At 33.1% G+C, this 18,759-nt stretch overlaps 1 protein-coding gene across 2 annotated transcripts in view; it reads right to left on the bottom strand.

Annotated features, from left to right (window-relative positions):
• The window catches only part of LOC140452085 (uncharacterized), a 51,330-nt gene that overhangs the window by 23,797 nt on the left and 8,774 nt on the right, over positions 1–18,759 (bottom strand). For both annotated transcript variants that reach the window (XR_011952130.1, XM_072546141.1), the window contains exons 3-4: positions 16,804–17,002; positions 3,175–3,323 (exon numbers count right to left, since the gene is read on the bottom strand). Coding sequence is in view for 1 of the 2 variants with exons in the window: in XM_072546141.1 (XP_072402242.1) it covers positions 3,175–3,323; positions 16,804–17,002 (348 nt within the window). In the remaining variant the exon portion in view is untranslated. The remainder of the gene's footprint in view (positions 1–3,174; positions 3,324–16,803; positions 17,003–18,759) is intronic.

Raw genomic sequence — 18,759 nt, 5'->3', positions numbered from 1 at the left:
GAACATATTCTAAAACAATCTTGTTTGTCTCTTTGTTGCACAAATATTTTAATTCGTATCATAGTAAATAACAACGCCTATAAAGGTTTTTGTAGTGTCAAAAATCAATTCAGAAAAGTTACAGAAATGTATAAAACATACTTGAAAAAAACAGCATAGAAAACTTGTATTGAAAGCAGAAAGCAGTCGTACGAGTCGATGGAAGATTAAGCGTCAGGCAGGGATGCATTCTATCCCTGCTGTTATTTAATATTTACTCGGATATAATTTTTAAACAGGCTTTGAAAGATAAAGACTTTGGAGTGCAAATCAATGGTAAACTGAATAATAATCTTAGATATGCTGACGACACTGTTATCTTATGCGATAGTCTCCAGGTACTTCAAAAGTTATAAATGAATGCTTCTATAGCATATATATGCTTCTATAACATTTATGATATTTAGTCGCCATCTACTATTTTATGGAAGGAAGGAAGCAGATGTCAAGAAACAGAATACGCAGTGCCGAACAACTATTTCGATTAGTTGAAGACCGTGGATAACTCGCCAATGTAATTGCCAACGTCAGGGAGACCTAATATGGCACCGAAAGAAGAAGAAGATAAAAAATGATATTAAGGAAGTACAAAAAAAAGGGATTAGACAGTTTTATAGAAAAAATCATCAAACCCATTTTTAACTTAGGAAAAGCCGGAAATTCATCAGATTTTAAATAATAGGAGTTTATAACACGCTCTTTCTTAATAGCAAATAAAGAAATATTTGTGTTAATCAATATATAAAAAGCTGTTTAAAAAAAGTTTCCTACTTTAGCGTTAAATACTTCTTATACATATATGTAATGGACATTATCTATATCCTTTATTTTATTTAAAGATTGTAATACCTTCTAAAAAATGAATTAAAACAGAAATTTTTATATTTTGCCTTAATATACAGGGTGACAATTTGAAACTTTCATTTATAATTTGAAGTTGTAAGGGAAACAATGGACAAATTGGAAATATGTTGCACAGGATAGAGACAGATGGAAGGAGTTGGGAGAGGCCTATGTCCAAACATGGACGACAGGAGGCTAAAAAGAAGAAGAAGGGAAACAATGTACAATTTTAAATAGTAAGGGTTGTCAAACGGTACATCATCTTAAAAGGCGTTAATTTTATCTACAATGATAGTCTAATTTAATATTTTTTGTTCATAGTTGTCAAAAAATCGCGTTTGAACAAGTAATTAGAACCTGTTGCACTTAGATAATTAAATCAGTCGCTTCAGAAACAACACAAGTCAGTTTTTGATTTGACATTGATATTTTGCCAGATATATGATTTATGTACCTAAACGGATCGTTCCATACATCAAACGCACGATTTGCTTCCTCCGCTAACAAACATCTGCGCATTATATATGCATTCCATTCAAAAACCACGCAAGTTGGCTAATTTCAGCGAGACAATAATTCTCCACCTTAATATTCTCTTCCTGCCTGAAAGGTGTTAAACTAGATATTTCCACATAAATGGATTGGCAGAAGGGGAGCCACCGAGGTTACCGGAGTTAAATCCATTAGACTTCTTTTATTGGAGTATTTTAAAACTCTTGTTTATAAAACACAACTCAACGATATTGAAGCCTTAAAAGAAGAATTACAGGTCCATGCTGTTCAAAATCGTACGTATAGCATATCGACTAAATTTTTTCTTGTTATTTAACGGTTGAAACGGTACCACCTAATCGTCGAATCATCATCGACCTTCTCAAGCTTTCTGAGACATTCTGCCCTGTCCTTGCTGGATTTTGCAGTTGGAAACACAGATCTTTTCAGCATTTTGTGTTATCCCGTCTATCCACTTCAGCTTTAAGTCTAGGGGCAAATGGGGGTTTCATGCCCGATTGAGGTCCATAAGATTTTACAACTATTTTTTTGTATTTTGACCCGCTAAATCCAAATCTTTACCATAAAAAGTTTAAATAACAAATCAAAGAAACTGCGAAAAATTTAAATCGGTCCATTAGAATCCGAGATATTGCAAATTCATTATTAAAAAATAACAAATTATCGACTGTATCAGACATTTTTGCTTATAACTTTGCTTTTGTTCAACGTAAAAACATTCAAAACACCTCATTTTAAAGGTATGATTATAAGCTTTAAATGAATTTTATCAGTTTTTGTTTAAGTTATATAAGTATGTATGCAATTTAGATGAAAAAAACAATCGAAGTTGTTTATAACGATTTTTCGGTGGTATGAGATCAAAAATTTTAGTATCATGTTAATGAGGACTAAAGTACAATGGAAAACGAACATTTTGAGCTTTACTAAACTCATTTTGATGCAGTTTTATGTGCTGTGTAATTTAATTTCTACAAACATTTTACTTCTGCTTATCTCGTAAAGACTTTGGCAGCTGCCATACTAATAAGCACGGGCATGGCCAGAGGGAGGGTTTTTGGGTTTCAAACCCCCTACGAAAATTTAAGACTAACATTTGTAAAATTAAATGGTTTAACAGGCTTTATCAGTCGATAAGCAGCTGTCTTCTGAATGAAAGCGAAACCAAAAAACAAACTAATCTCTATCGTAAAAGTAATAATTTTTCCAGCAAAAAAGATATAACTTTAAAAGATAAAACTTATAAGATTTACTTAATAATTTTACAATCGTTAATCTCAGTTTAGGTAAGTTCCAATTACTTTTGTAACTTTAGAAAGCGGTTTTTTGGTAACTGCTGGGAAAAAATATTAAATTAGATTACCATTGGAGAGAAAATTAAACGCCCTTTAAAATGATGTGTCATTAGACGCCTCTTCCTTATAATTTGCCATTGGTAGTGTGTTGAAACCTGTGCCGATTTTTCATATTATTTACAGAAATACAGATATTAAAAGTGGGAAGTTTTTAAATTGTCATCCGGTATAAACATACAAATTGTCATCTGGTGGGTGGTATAAGGTGGTGTTAGTGGTTATAACCAATATGTCTCATTTCAAGCTGGTGAATTTCAAATAAAACTAATGTGTAACAGCTACATAAGTACACGTACATCATTATATATGACTTTAATTTGCACATAAAGTTCCAAACCATAACTCGGGGACATTTATGAACACAAAATATGAGCATGCCAAATTGTGTGAAAGGTCTTAAAACTTAATTAAAAATCGTACTAACCTTGAAAATAGGGGTTCGATGATCTTTAAGATGATTTGGCAAAGCTTTAGTTGAGTTTGAAAGCGCGTTTGGTTGTACAGGGTTCTTAACATTTGCAGCACTGGGGTTTTGAATTGGATTCAACACAGCAATGCGGGGATGGCAGATATCTAGAAATTATTACGCTTAATTTTAATTGAGAACTTATCTTAAGTTGTAATTCTGTTATCCTATAATAAGTCCCTTAGTTTTTAGAGATTCATGATTATTCAATAAAAGATAAGGATTTTGAACCGTCATCTAAACCTTAAATACTATTAACTATCATATACACAAAGACAGAACCACATTGTATTAGGGTTATAATATTTATTATTTAGATTATTTTGAAACTGGTGACAAAATTCTCCTCGTCCTGTGGCGCACTCAGTTTAACCCCCAAACCCCCCCCCCTCCCAGGGCAAATAAAGTAAAAAATATATAAAGAATAGTAGGAAAATGTAACTTGTCTTTCACACACAATACAAAAAATCCAAAACGCTAATTTAATAATTAAATTACCACTTTAAATATGTAGAATACAATAGTTATTGTATAAATACACGATAATTAATAATATTTTTCATTATATTTAGATATAGATACCTAATATTAGGCTCATGACAAAAGTAGACAGAATGAGTATGTTGCAAGTAGCATGCACCTACAGGACTGTATATTTGACAACAGCTATAAAAAAAGAAGAAAGGGAAAGATCGATGGAGAGATGGCAAGAAGAGTGGAATAACAAGGAAGATGTTGCCCAGCGGACCAAGATGCTTATCCCGACCCTAAGAGACTGGGTAGATTGTCTGTTTTAGGGCGTATCTTCATAAGTTCAGAAAGACAGATACAGATATCTTCATATTCGCCTATACTGCGAATATTCCGACATTGTTACTGACACAATGGAGTGTAATAGATGTACAGTGAAGAGAAACAGAATGTATAAAGAAATACGTATGAACTCTGTACCTGTAAGAGAGATTATCGTGAAAATGACGGGAAGTAGGGAGCGATGGAATAGTGTTCACAATTACATCCGAGCAGTCATTAAAAAGAAAGAAGAAGAAGAGAAACACCAACCCAACCGGACCAACGACAGAGATAAGATCTAATTACTATTTTAATGGGAATAAGCCACAATTAAAGGTTAAAATAAGTTTATTCACGTTTGAATCTCCACTTCGGAATTCGTTCTCAAAATAAGGTAGGTGTGCTAAATATTGCCACTGTTCTTAATAGTACCACCCCCGTATTACAGATAGTATCGACGCTGCAACTAAGGTGGCAACAGTGGCCAGTATCTTTGTCTCTAAGCAACGTGTTTTCTATTCGGCGATTTTAGTCTATGGTATCCATCAGATGTAGAAGCTCGCTATTTGTTTTTACAAACAAATTATATAGGGACAATACTAGGGACTAAATATTAAACACTTTTGCAGAATGCCAAGAAAACGAGATGAGTGATCAGAAGAAGATCTACGCTCGGCGCTGCAAATCATAGAGAACGGAATGTCAATCAAAGGGACTGCCAAGCATTATAACATTCCTCGCTCAAAGCTAGGCCTTTATCACAGAACACATAATCCCGTAAGAAAGCTTGGAAGATCACCGGTGTTGTCTGCAGCACAAGAAAATGATCTTGTCGAAAGCATTTACACATTAATTGAAGTAGGTATGCCTATGACAAGTAAGATTCTAATAAAAAGTATGTTTTCTTATACTACAACAAATCATATAACAAATCCGTTTTTTAAAGAGTCAAATAAAGCTGGTAGAATATGGCTTAATTAATTCTTGTGCATCCATCCAGACGTAGCTAGGCGAAAAGTTCAACTAAAGAATACGGCTCGAGCCCAAAAAACGAATATAATATTCGTTGATCACTTCTTTCATAAACTGAGAGATACCATAGAAAAACTAAACCTATTTGACAAACCTGGTAGCATATATATTACGGACGAAAAAAGGATGCAGATTGACATTTCATAAGCAACAAATTGTTTTTGTTAAAAGACTGTACCGCCTTTTGTGCTATTTAAAGGCCAAAGGTTTAAACCTAAATGGTCTGATCATTTGCCCCCTGGCTCAAAAGCTATTTTCACAAATAAAGGTAGTACGACATGCGAAGCATTTGTTTTGTGGTATGGCCATTTCTTTTCATTCAGAAACCCTGGTCCTACCCTACTAATATTTGATGAAGCTTAAAGCCACCTAGATATTTCCATAGTTGAGGCAGATAACCGCATGAACATAACTTTATTTTGTCTTCCTAGCAACACGTCACACGAGTTGCAACCTATGGACAAATCAGTGTTTAAAAGCTTTAAGACATTTTAAGACCAAGAAGTTCTACAGTTTTTAACAACAAACCCTGGCAAGGCGATTACCAAAATGATGTTTGGAGAAATTTTTAACTCTATTTTAGCTAAAAGCAATGACACCATCAAACATTATCTCCGGTTTTGGATTTACCGACATTTATCCGTTTAAACCAGATGCTATACCTGAAGCTGCCTTTGCACCACGTTTGATCACTTACAGAGAACAAGATGAAGTAACTCACAGTAGCTTCCAAGATTTATCAGTTGTTGTTAGAAGTTTCTTGCAAGATTGTTAAACCCGCATATAAAAACGAAGCGAGTACAAGCGGATATCAAGTGCAAGAGAAAACTAATAATAAAAAAAAAAATAGGCGTTTAATAACTGTCTCGGATTTTAGTCTTTACGATGACTCACTTGACGATGTTTTTAGTTAAGATGTACCTATGAAAAGATCTAAGAGGAGCAGCAGCTCTTAAGGTGACAGTCCACTAATTGAATTAAAATATAAACAGAGAGGCAATACGGTTACAAAAGAAATAACAAAATGTAATCCGGGTACACCGGAAATTAAATTATCCACCGTAAAGAGAAAGCCAGCTTTAAAAGTAAAGCCCATCAAGTTACCAAAGATTTGTTAGCACCAATACCAAAATTGAATAATCCAATCAAAGTTGTGGAAAAAACAACGAGCAGTACGACAAAAAAAAATTCAAGTAGTGAAGAATCTTGGAAGAAAATAATATTTTTTGTAACATTTGCAGTAAAGAAGATACGCGCTTGTACATAGTGTGCTATCTTTATATTCATAAGGCCTGTGTAGGACTGACTAAAGATGACAAAGAAAAGTTTACTTGCCCTCACTGTTCTTAAGTTATATTTTTCAAAAATGTTTGTTACATTTAAATTATTAAATTGCCTTTATTTTTTTAGAAAAATATATGTTACTGTTAACTGTAGTCATTTGTAGTTTTGCAGTGCCTAATATTGACATAGGTGGCAATAATAGGAGATTTATAATCCTAATATTGACATTCGCAACATCAATAAAAAAGTATTCTTTATTTAGTTTTTTGATATAATTAAAATATATTGTTAAAGACAATACATTTCTTTAATACTACTCAAATTTGTTTTCATTTATTAATAAAAGTGTAGGATTTATTTAGAACCAAACGGTAAGGTGGCAATATTTGGCTCACTTACAAACATTAATGTCAAACGTCAATAAACTTATTTTAACCTTTAATTGTGGCTTATTTCCATTAAAATCGTAATTACTTTAAAATGCCACAAGAAAATAGCTTCAGAACAATAGATAAGATCTAGATAAGAGAAGGGAGTGTTCCAAAAATGTCATCATCGTTACAGCGGCCACCTCACTTTCGGAGTTCGGTACGTGCGACAGTCTACTGCGCATAAGTAAGAGAGGGTGGTTTTAGTTAGTAGGCAGGATAATAGAGACCTGAATCTTTGACACTGCTATCTTTAGTACTTTAAATTAAACTAAAACTCAAATTTTATGGACTCAAAATGGAGGTAGCATAAAAAAATTTCGAAGCCCTTCTTCTTCAAATTTCTTTGGAGTTTCGGGTCTTTTCAGTTTTCCCAGATCTAGAATTTCCTTTCCTGGTCCATTCTCTTTTGCCTGTCGGCTGCTACTACATCTGAGGTGTACGTGAACTAGAAGGTGGTCTAAGCCGCAGCATGCACTTCGTCTACTTTTTACATCCAGAATGAAAATTTTATTTTCTATTAATATTTTATATTTATTTTTCATTCAAATATTTTAAATTTGCCAAGATATACCGAATAAGAACAAAGACTAATAATTAATAACTTCATTTTTAAATGAACATTCCAAATACTCTGTTTTTGTCATACTAAGTTTTAAACCCTTTTCCCCAAGACCGTGTCTCCGCTGTTCCAGCTTTTGTTCCAAGTCGCTTTCACTGTTTTCCTATTAACACTACATCATCAGCATACATTAAGCACCACGGAATGCTACCCTGTAGTTCGCTACATTCAAAACTAATGAGAAAAAATAAGGATTAAGCATTCCCACTTTCACATGTTTATCAGTCTCTCCCACACCGGTCCTAACACTAGTTGTTACTCCCTCATACATATTTCTCATAATCTTCACCGGGATTACATATCTTCACTACATATTCACTGGGACTCCTTTCTTACTGAGTGCCCACCACAGAATCTCTCGAGCAAATCTATAATGCTTTCTCAAAATCAGTGGGTATCATATAAGTGTTTGTTTCCTTATTTCTTATTTTTTTATTAACTGCTTTATAATGAAAATTGCATCTGTTGTTAATCAGCCTTGCATAATTCCAAACTGATTATTGGATATTTCGGTTTCTTCATGTATCCGTCTATCAGTTATTCTCTCTTCATAGTGTGCCTAAGTAGTTTTATGGCCCTGTAGTTTGTACAATGTTGTATATCTCCCGTTTTTGTAAACAGGTACTAATAGACTGCTTCTCCATTCGTCTGGCATTTGTCCAACTTCCATAATTATATTAGGACGTATAAAGGGTAACATAATATAGTAAGGTTATTTATAAAATTTAATTAAAGTTTCGAAAAATTTCAGTAAAGATTTTAATGTGATTCGATGGAAATTGCATCAAGTTCCAATCCAATATGTAATTCTCACAACCTATAACTCATTTTAACGACTTATGCCAAATATCCTTTAATGTAAAAAGCTGAATAACTAACGGGACCACACAGTGATTGTTTTTCAAGGAATTTACTTGTCGATCACGTACGAATTCTAAAATTATTTTGTTTTCAGTCCTATATTTAACGCCCATCAAAATTTATTGGCACCATGTTGTTTATTTCACAATAGTTCTATATCTATAAATGTAATAATAGCCATCATATTTTATATTTTCATCGATCGCAGAGTAACTTCAAAATATGTCGTTATTTTACGTCGTTAAGTTAAAACCAACTTGGCCGATAAACGTGGATGGCTACATTGTCCTGTCGCGTTACTGAGATTTCATTATTCCAAACTTTAACTTGCCTCGCTCATATACAAAGCATGTATTGAAATATTTGATTAGGATGTGATACCAACTCTGTATCAGTGTTGTTCGAAAACACAGAAACATATTTTTTTATGATCGTACAAATCCGACAAAGAGATTTGACATAAATATATTTTATAGGTATATGTGAGAAAAAAGTATGTCAATGGCATTTGTACTTACTCAGAAAGAAGTGTTACCAAAAGACAATGGCAGAAAAATGCAGAAACACATAATATCTAAGTCAAACATAGATTTAGTGAATTTAGTATTTAAGTGAATGTTCTTAGATTTAGTCTTTTTTTTTTAACTACATTTAGCTAGTCGGTCTTGCCTTACAGGAAATAAATCCGTATTCGAAGTAAGTACATCCATTCAACTATTTGATACAGAATATTTTGTTACTCAGCTGTTGTCTTATGTGCCTAAAAAACATAACCTCACAATATTCGTAGATTCCAATAAAAATCCGATCTTGGCTCATTAAGAGGAAACTTGAACAGTTCTGAAATAAGATGGCTCAAATATATATATTTATATATATATATATATATATATATATATATATATATATATATATATATATATATATATTTCGTGGGACAACCCACGAAAACCCTTATAGAATTAAGGCGACAAATGAGAGGAGATAACACTACAAGCAAAGAAGCGTTAAATCAAATAAATAAGACGATCACAAAGGCAATAAGAAAAGACATAAGAAACTACAATGTAGAAAAAACAAAACAGGCAATAGAGCAAAATAAGAACATGAAAGTTTTGAAGAGGAGCGTACAAAAGGGGAAAATAGAAATTAACAAACTGAGAAACAGCACTGGAGAAGAAACAACGAACAGAGATGAAATATTAAGAATAGTCGAAGAGTTCTACACAGAGTTATATAGATCAAGAAAAAAAGATAACAATACGGAACCTCCAAGTACACTAAAAACTGGGGTATTAAACCAAGGATCAGATTTAATGCCCGATATAACAAAATCAGAAATCAAAGAAGCCCTGAAGAAAATGAAAAATAATCGAACCCCGGGTGAAGATGGAATAGTATCAGAAGCACTAAAAATTGGAGGGGATGTATTACTTGAAAAAATTAAACAACTTTTCAATATCTGCCTTCACAGCGCCAATATTCCAACAGACTGGAACAACGCTACTATGATTCTATTACACAAAGCAGGAGACAAAGCAAATTTAGAGAATTACAGACCGATTAGCCTCCTCAGCCATATATATAAGTTGTTTACGCGAATACTAGTTAAGAGAATGGAAAGAAAATTAGAGACTTATCAACCAAGGGAACAGGCAGGATTCCGAAAAAGTTACGGAACAAATGACCATCTACAAAGTATAAAAACCCTAATAGAGAAAGCAGTGGAATACAATAAACCGCTAGTTCTAATATTTATCGATTTTCACAAAGCCTTTGACACAGTTGAGCTAAGCAAAATATTACAGGCGCTTAAAGAATGCAGGCTAGATTATAGATATACTAAATTATTATACAAAATATACCTGCAGGCAACAACCACTGTCAGATTACATACTAACAGTAATCGCATAAAAATAGAACGGGGGGTTAGACAAGGAGACCCAATGTCACCTAAACTTTTTAATACGGTGCTAGAACATGCTTTTAAGAGTTTGGATTGGATGACAAAGGGAATAAAAATAGATGGAGAATATCTAAACAACTTACGTTTCGCCGATGATATACTTATAATAGCTGAAGATCTAGGTATGGCAAGAGAGATGGTATAGGAACTCGTTATGGCTACAGAAAGTGTAGGTTTAAATATAAATATCTCGAAAACAAAAATCATGACCAATTTGGTACCCAACCAGAACATCAGTATTGGTGGGAAAGAAATAGAACTCGTAGATAGATATAAATACCTGGGACATGAAATTATGATTGGCAGGGATAACCAGACTCATGAACTGAAGAGAAGAATCGGCCTTGGGTGGGCAGCAATTGGAAAACTGAGAGAAACTTTTAAAAGTGAGCTGCCCACATGCCTAAAGAGAAAGGTATTTGATCAGTGCGTCCTCCCAGTCTTGACGTACGGAGCAGAAACACTTACCTTAACAAAAGCAGCAGCTACCAAACTGAGAGTCACTCAGAGAATAATGGAGCGGTCCATGTTAGGAATAACTCTGCGAGACAGAATAACCAACGAAGACATCAGGAGAAGAACCGGAGTGACTGACATCATCGAGAAGATAGCCAGACTAAAATGGAGATGGGCAGGACACATAGCCAGAATGACAGATGGGCGATGGACAAAGAGGTTATTGGAATGGAGGCCAAGGGAAGACAAGAGAAGCGTCGGTCGACCACCTACAAGATGGACTGACGATTTAAGAAGACTCAATAAAAACTGGATGAGAGCGGCGCAAGATAGACGGGGTTGGAAACATAAGGAAGAGGCCTATGTTCAGCAGTGGACTCTTGAGGCCGGATGATGATGATGATATATATATATATATATATATATATATATATATATATATATATATATATATATATATATATATGTATATATATGCTGCCAATATTTATGGTTCTTCACGAAAATATGGAATACCTAAGAGTACTTTGCATGATCATATTGCCGGAAAAACTGGTATTAAAAGTCAATCACTGGATAGAAATCTGGCCACATCACTTGCCCAAATAATCTGGCTGTAATCCAGAAAAGAAAACACGGAATGCTCCGGGGCAGAAGTGATAACTCTGCAAGAGGCCAAGGAAAAAATTGCAAAAGCAGAGTCAATTAAAAAGCAAAAAGGTTCCAAGACAAAACAGTAAATTAATAATAGAGTAAACAATAGGGAAAGTGACGGAGATGATTATGAAATAAAAGAAATTTGTCAAGACTCAGATGATAACATAGATTTTCTGGATCAAAATGGTTCATTGGGGGAGAAAATTACAAATTACTTTTTTGTTGAGGTTAATTCCTGGGTTTTGCTGAAATACTGCCCTAAAAAGGTTTGAAATACTATGTAGGACATAGTGAACTTGTGTCACATTGAATCTTGTTGAATCTTGTCTTATATTTCAGTGTGTAATTTTAAAGGGTGTTTAATTTTTTTGCATAAAAATAGCGCCCAATATAAAATAAAGATCGAAGAATTTTTGTCACCAATTAAACGAAGAATTCAAAAATGATTCTTAACTTGAACTATCTCAGTGGCGTACAATTTTTTTCCTTAAATAAATTGACTCCATTGCCCGTATGCGCGCCTATGATGAATATAAAATTCTTAATTATATGGCAAAAAACGGCCAAAAACTACCTCTTAAAACCCACCAAATTTCACTATCTCGCGTTTCTCAACCAGTTTCAGAGCAATAAATAAATCGTTAGTTTGTGAGAAAATTTTCAGAACCCCGTATCTCGGAAAACGAAGCATTTGCGGACACAAGTTTATATAGCAAACTGTCATTATTTTTTCATAGCAGAATCAATAGCAATAAAAACGTTTAATCAACATGACCAAATCTAACTCTCTGCAAAGTTTCAACCAATTTAACTGAAACCACTTTTTCATAAGAAAAAAGTGCTTTGATCCTTTGAGGCCCAAGTTACAATTAACCAAAACCCCATTTGAGATTTAATGCCATTGGAACAAAAAAAATAGTCTACTCTCTAAGAATTAACCCTACACAGCTTTATACAAAGTATTATCCATTACTATTGTTGCGGCTAATCCACTAGTAGTCCAGGATATGACGGTTTTCTGCTCAGAATTATTTTTATATGGATGGATTTGCTTGAAATTTGGACAGTAGGTAGAAAATAGCTCAAATATCAAAATCTACCCTATGCCAATGTGTGCTTTTCCTTTTAGGGTGGTTACCATCCCAATCGGGTGTGGCAAAATTATATCAAAGAAAACAATGGTAGTGCTAGAATAGTGAATTTTAAGACCAAAAAATGTTTTTTTTTTGAGTTATTCGTGACTAAAAGTGAAACACGTCAAAAAAGCATGTTTACTGCATGTTCATTTTCAGTCACGAATAACTCCAAAAATTTTGACTTTTTGCAAAAACTCCAAAGAACATTGTTTATATGTATATATATATATATATATATATATATATATATATATATATATGTGTATATATATATATATATATGTATATATATATATATATATATGTATATATATATATGTATATATATACATATATATATATATATATATATATATATATATATATATATATATATATATATGCTGTCACTATTTTTCCGGGTTTGACTCCGCGTTGTAAAATGCTGGTTTTCTTGAAAACCATTGTTTTGGCGACGTTTCGGCAAGGTCTCACTTGCCATTCTCAAGCCTGGTGGAACTACTTCTCGTCGTTACTCGATTAGTACTGGACCAGTACTAATCGAGTAACGACGAGAAGTAGTTCCACCAGGCTTGAGAATGGCAAGTGAGACCTTGCCGAAACGTCGCCAAAACAATGGTTTTCAAGAAAACCAGCATTTTACAACGCGGAGTCAAACCCGGAAAAATAGTGACAGCACATATAGCTCCCGCGGAAACCTCAAAACAAACATATATATATATATATATATATATATATATATATATATATATATATATATATATATATATATATATATATATGTATACATCTTTAAGGAATATGACCGTTTAATTTAATATAAAAAAAGTGCACTCGTAAGTGAATGGGATGTTTTCGGTCAATTTGGAGATAAAAAAGACAAGAGTTGTGCTACTTTATCTATTTATTGAAGACGTTTCGCCCATTGTTCAATAAGCATCATCAGTTCATCTAAAAGAGTGTTATTAGCAATACATCTAATATGAAAAAACAATTAAGTAAATGATCTTACCTTTAAAAGATCTGTAGCATTAAAATGTTGTTATTGCAAAGAAACATCAAAAATTAATATACTAAATATATCAGCAAAAACGCAGAAACACAGAACGCCGGAAGATTCCCAATTTAACTAATTTGTTTTAAATTTCACTTTTGAAAACATTGATTGATTAAATCTATCAAAAAATATAATTGTCAATTTTGAATTGTTATATTAACAACGGCACGGCTAGGGTTCTTGACTGTTATGATCATATCATGAAAATGAAGTATTTGAAAGCTCGACTGTCAGAAATGACAATCAGCTGGTGAGATTGAAGGAAAAGTTTTAGGGATGTCAACATAAATGTTATGATATAATAAAAGAAGTTGAAGAAGAAACCAATAATTAAAAGTAGAATAAGGAAGAATCAATTTTGTAGTATTAGTGCATGGTAAATTTGGCTTAAGTTGCTGATATCAGTTCTCTTATTTAATACATTAGGTTGTTTCAAAATATGACACATCTCCATAAATTGTCTCTTATTAAGGTTACGTTCTCTACAGAGAATTCTAACATCATCGAAATTCACAGTATGTTTGGTGTTGATTGCATGTTCTACAAGGGCACAAGTATGTTTAGAAAGTTTAATGTCACTACGATGTGAAGTAAGGCGTCCTTTAAGGGAACGGCCAGTTTGACCAATATAACATGCATCACATTCAGAACAGGGTATGTGATAGACTACATTCACTTGTTCTAAAAAGGAAAGAGGTGTTTTAATTTTAGAAAACAAGTTGCTGACAGTCTTAGCATTATTGATAGCAATCTTAACTGGGATATTGTTCTGTTTGTACAATTTAATAAGCTTTTCAGTAACATATGGGAAATAGGGTAGTAAAGAGTTATGGTCAAACTGGCCGTTCCCTTAAAGGACGCCTTACTTCACATCGTAGTGACATTAAACTTTCTAAACATACTTGTGCCCTTGCAGAACATGCAATCAACACCAAACATACTGTGAATGTTGATGATGTTAGAATTCTCTGTAGAGAACGTAACCTTAATAAGAGACAATTTATGGAGATGTGTCATATTTTGAAACAACCTAATGCATTAAATAAGAGAATGTGTTGGGAAATCACAAAAACCAAGAGCTCTAAAAGATATTTCCGAAAAGGCATTTTAAGGTATAGATGCCAAAAAAGTTCATGGATGTCGACCACTTTATTTTTAGAATGGTTTGAAAATGAATTCGTCTTAAGTGTAAAATCCTTTTTAAAATCAAAAAATCTTCTCATCAAAGCATTGTTGCTTGTTGACAATGCGCCTTCACCCTCAAAATCTACAAAATGGTGACAATTGTTAGATTTTTGCCACCGAATGTCACAAGCTTAATCCAGCCGTTAGACCAGGGAGTCATAGAGACATTCAAGAGACATTATAGAGAAGCATTCTTAAGACATCTGTTATTACAGGAGACGAATTAATCCAAAAGTGTTCCCGAAATTCTCAAATCTTTAACAATAAAACATTTTTATTGGTGAGCTGAGTCGTGGGCAAAGATCAAATCTTCAACTTTGGAAAAATGCTGAAACAAACTTTTTGATAAGATTTTGATTGACGATCCTGAAGAAGAAAATGGTAAGAAAACGACAGAAGAAATTAAACCTTTCATTAAAAATTTGCTGGGACATGACGAAATTAACTAAGAAGAGATACGTGACTGGTTAGCAGCTGATGACTCAGAACGTGAATTCATCGGCCAGGACATCATTGATATGGTTCTTTATCAAGACAACCTGAGCATATCAGATGACGAAGATGACGACCCAAGAGGCAACATGCAGCACAAGACCGTCGACGAGATTTTCAATGCTTTAGAGGAAAGAATTTTATACAGTAAGCCTAATTAGTTAGGGACACGACTAGATTCTTAATTTTTGTTGTCATTACATAAAGTTTTGTCCTTTTCAGATTGCTTTACGTTTCGTTGAACAATCGAATGAAGCAAACTCATGACGTTCTGCAAATTAACGATGGAGGGAGAGAGAAACATCGTTGTCAAACGAAAACGCAAAAAAAATAGCAGATTTCTTTAAAAAAGCATGTTAAACTCGTTCATTTTCCTTAATTTTATTACTTTATTTTGGATTTACTTATTAGAAAACATTACGAAATCAACTCATAGTATTTTTTAATACCAATACTTTGATCAAGAATATTATAAAAAACAATGTTATTTTTAACCGAAATTCTTGTTATCCGAAACGGCCTCCCCCCCAATTATTTCGGTTAACGGAGGTTTTACTGTATATATATATATATATATATATATATATATATATATATATATATATATATATATATATAAAAGTAAAATGTAATGGGATGTCTCGCAAAACAGAAAACCAAAAAAGATTTATCTATGGAAGGCAAAAGTTTTTTCTACTGTTAAAATTTCAAGTAAATCGATGCATATAAAAAAATTCAGAGGTTTTCTATTATTTTTACCGTCCTATCCTGAACTACAAATACAATGCTCAACACTACACTTGACTAAATATTAACATTTTACCTTTTTATATCTATATTGATTGTACAACTGAATCAAACCGTATTAAACAAAAATATCAAACTCTTAGATATTCATTCAGTAATTACATAACAAACATTCCCTAATTTCATTAACTAAATAATTTTCCTTTCTCTTTCTTAAAAGAAAATTGTCTCGTCTCGTCGTTTACATCATTTCAAATCAATTTCCGTTATAAAAATCAGGAAATTGTAGAATTACAGTTGAAATTTGTGTCTTTTGAAAGTGTTACAAGCAGGTTTGTGAAGATATTTATATTTTCCAAATGAATTCGAGTTCATTATTTAACCCTTAACATTAAACAAAAAAAAGTTGAAAACTAATCGAGTATCACAACGGACAACGAATAAACAAAGCACCAAAAACAAAAGCATTAAGAAAAATAGACATAAACCAAAGTAAATTTGATTAATAATAAAATAGATGAAAAAATACTCGATGAAGTGTGTGTTGCAGTTCTCATACCAATTGAACATTTCTCGTTATCTTTTGCACGTTTTCCTCAACACCAATAAACAAACAATGGACACACAAGTTTTATTAAAACGTTTAAGGAAGGGTTTGTATTTTTGCTGTTGATTTCTAGTTAAAATTTAATTTTAACACTCTCCTCTGTCATCATTGGACACAAAACAGGTAACCAGATTCGATATCTGTCAACATATTTGAGCAACAATACGAAAGAGTATATTAAAATCGATAAAATAAATTTACTTAGATATACCTGTATAAACAAATTATGAATTGTTCAAAATGCGTTTAGAAATCATTTACTTACCTTGTGCTTTAGTTGTATTCAGCAAATTATCTGGCGGCGCTCCAGGTGAAGTACCATCGGTAGAATATCCGGTGGAATAAGCAGATTCGGGCGATGATAAATTATTAGCAGAATATCGGGAATTGGAAACTCCTGACGACCCCGATTGGCTTTGATTTTCTTTCAATAAATGACTCTTGATAACTTCTCGCTCATTTTCCTGCAAAATACAATAGTATAACTTTTTTAAAACGTTTTTAGGTTATATCAGAAGTGTTTAGGTTATAGAAAACAAAAAACAAAAACTTATGATGTGCTAATGACGGTTGTACTGGCGCCTTCAGCAGAAATGGAACAAATTATGAATAAGTTGGGCACGGTGAGTACGAAATATGGTTTGAAAATAAATATACAACAAACCACGGTAATGATCATCGATAGAAACAGAAATAACCCAATAGAAATAAGAAACATAGCAGGATACGAAGTGGTTAGACAATTTAATTACTTAGGCTCCGTCATCACTAACAGTGGATGGTGCGGAGACGAGATTTGTCGACGAATCACAATGGCTTGATCGGTAACAATCAAACTCACAAATATATGGAAGAAAACAAACGTTATAAAAAAGATGGTACAATAGACGGTACAGTAGACTAGCTAGAAGTTTGTTTCTTTATTTCTAAAATTTAAATAATTTATATATACAAATATACTTACTTTCAAAATTGAATAAAGTAATTTTATTATTTATTTATTATTTATATTTTAAACAATTAATCTTCTTGTATGTAATCTTTAAAGCCTGTTTCTTCTTCAATATTAGCCTCCTAAATTGTTTAAATTATCGCACCATTTTTTTCTTGGTCTGCCAATACTTCTTCATCCATTTGGTGACTTATCTCGTGCTATTCGTACTATTCTATCCTCTGCCATTCTACTAATGTGTTCGTTCCACTTCTGTTTCCGTTTTGTCATCCATCCATTTATATCTTCTATATTGCATGCTCTTCTTACGTTTTCGCTTCTCTCCCTATCCTACAGACTGTTCCCTGATATTCGTCGAAGTATTTTCATCTCTGTTGTTTCTAGTAGTCGTCTAGTTTTAGATGTGTCAGGTCTTGTCTCCGCCGTGTAGGTTAATAAGTATAGGTCTAATTGCTGCTTTATAGATTCTTGTTTTTGTGTCTTATCTTAGGTGTTTGTTCTTCCAGATTGTGTCGATAAGAGATCCCGCAACTTTACCTACTTTTAAGCTTTGTTGTCGTACTCCTTCAACATCTCCATAACTAGTCTATTCCCATATCTAAACCTTGCTTCCTGCTTCATTATTAGTCCATCAATTTCGATTTTACATCGTAGTGGGTATTAATTAATTATTTTCTGCTGATATTATCATTGTATTTCTTGGGTGTTGTATTGAAGATATGTGTTAATCTTTGGAGCTCGTCTTCTGTCTCGGCGATTAATGAGGCGTCGTCTGCATAACATAATATTTGGATTTCTTTGTTCCCCATTCGGTAACCATGGTCTTTACGTACGGCTTGTATTATTTCGTCCATAATTATATTAAAGAGAAGTGGGCTTAACGAGTCACCCTGTCTGACTCCGCTTTGTACTGGTATGCACTGTGCTAGTTTTCCATTTATCTTTGCCTGTATTCGATTATGGAAGTAGATGTTTTCGATAGTTTGTATAATATTGATTGGTATGTTTCTTTTATACAGTAGGTGTAAGACGTCTTCGACTTGGATGCGATCGAAAGCCTTTGTCAGGTCTATAAAACATAGATATGCTGGTTTATTGTACTCGATAGCCTTTTCTGTGATTTGTCTTAGTACAAATACGGCGTCTACGTAGGATCTTCAGGATCTGAATCCTTGTTGTTCATTTGATAAAGTTGTTATTTTATTGATTTTGTTGGTTAGGACTTTTGTGGTAAGCTTTAGTGCGGTGTTCACTAGATTTATAACTCTA

The sequence above is a fragment of the Diabrotica undecimpunctata genome, chromosome 10 (genome assembly GCF_040954645.1).
Source record: "Diabrotica undecimpunctata isolate CICGRU chromosome 10, icDiaUnde3, whole genome shotgun sequence".
NCBI lineage: Eukaryota > Metazoa > Arthropoda > Insecta > Coleoptera > Chrysomelidae > Diabrotica > Diabrotica undecimpunctata.
This window is presented reverse-complemented; position numbering and strand designations above follow the sequence as displayed.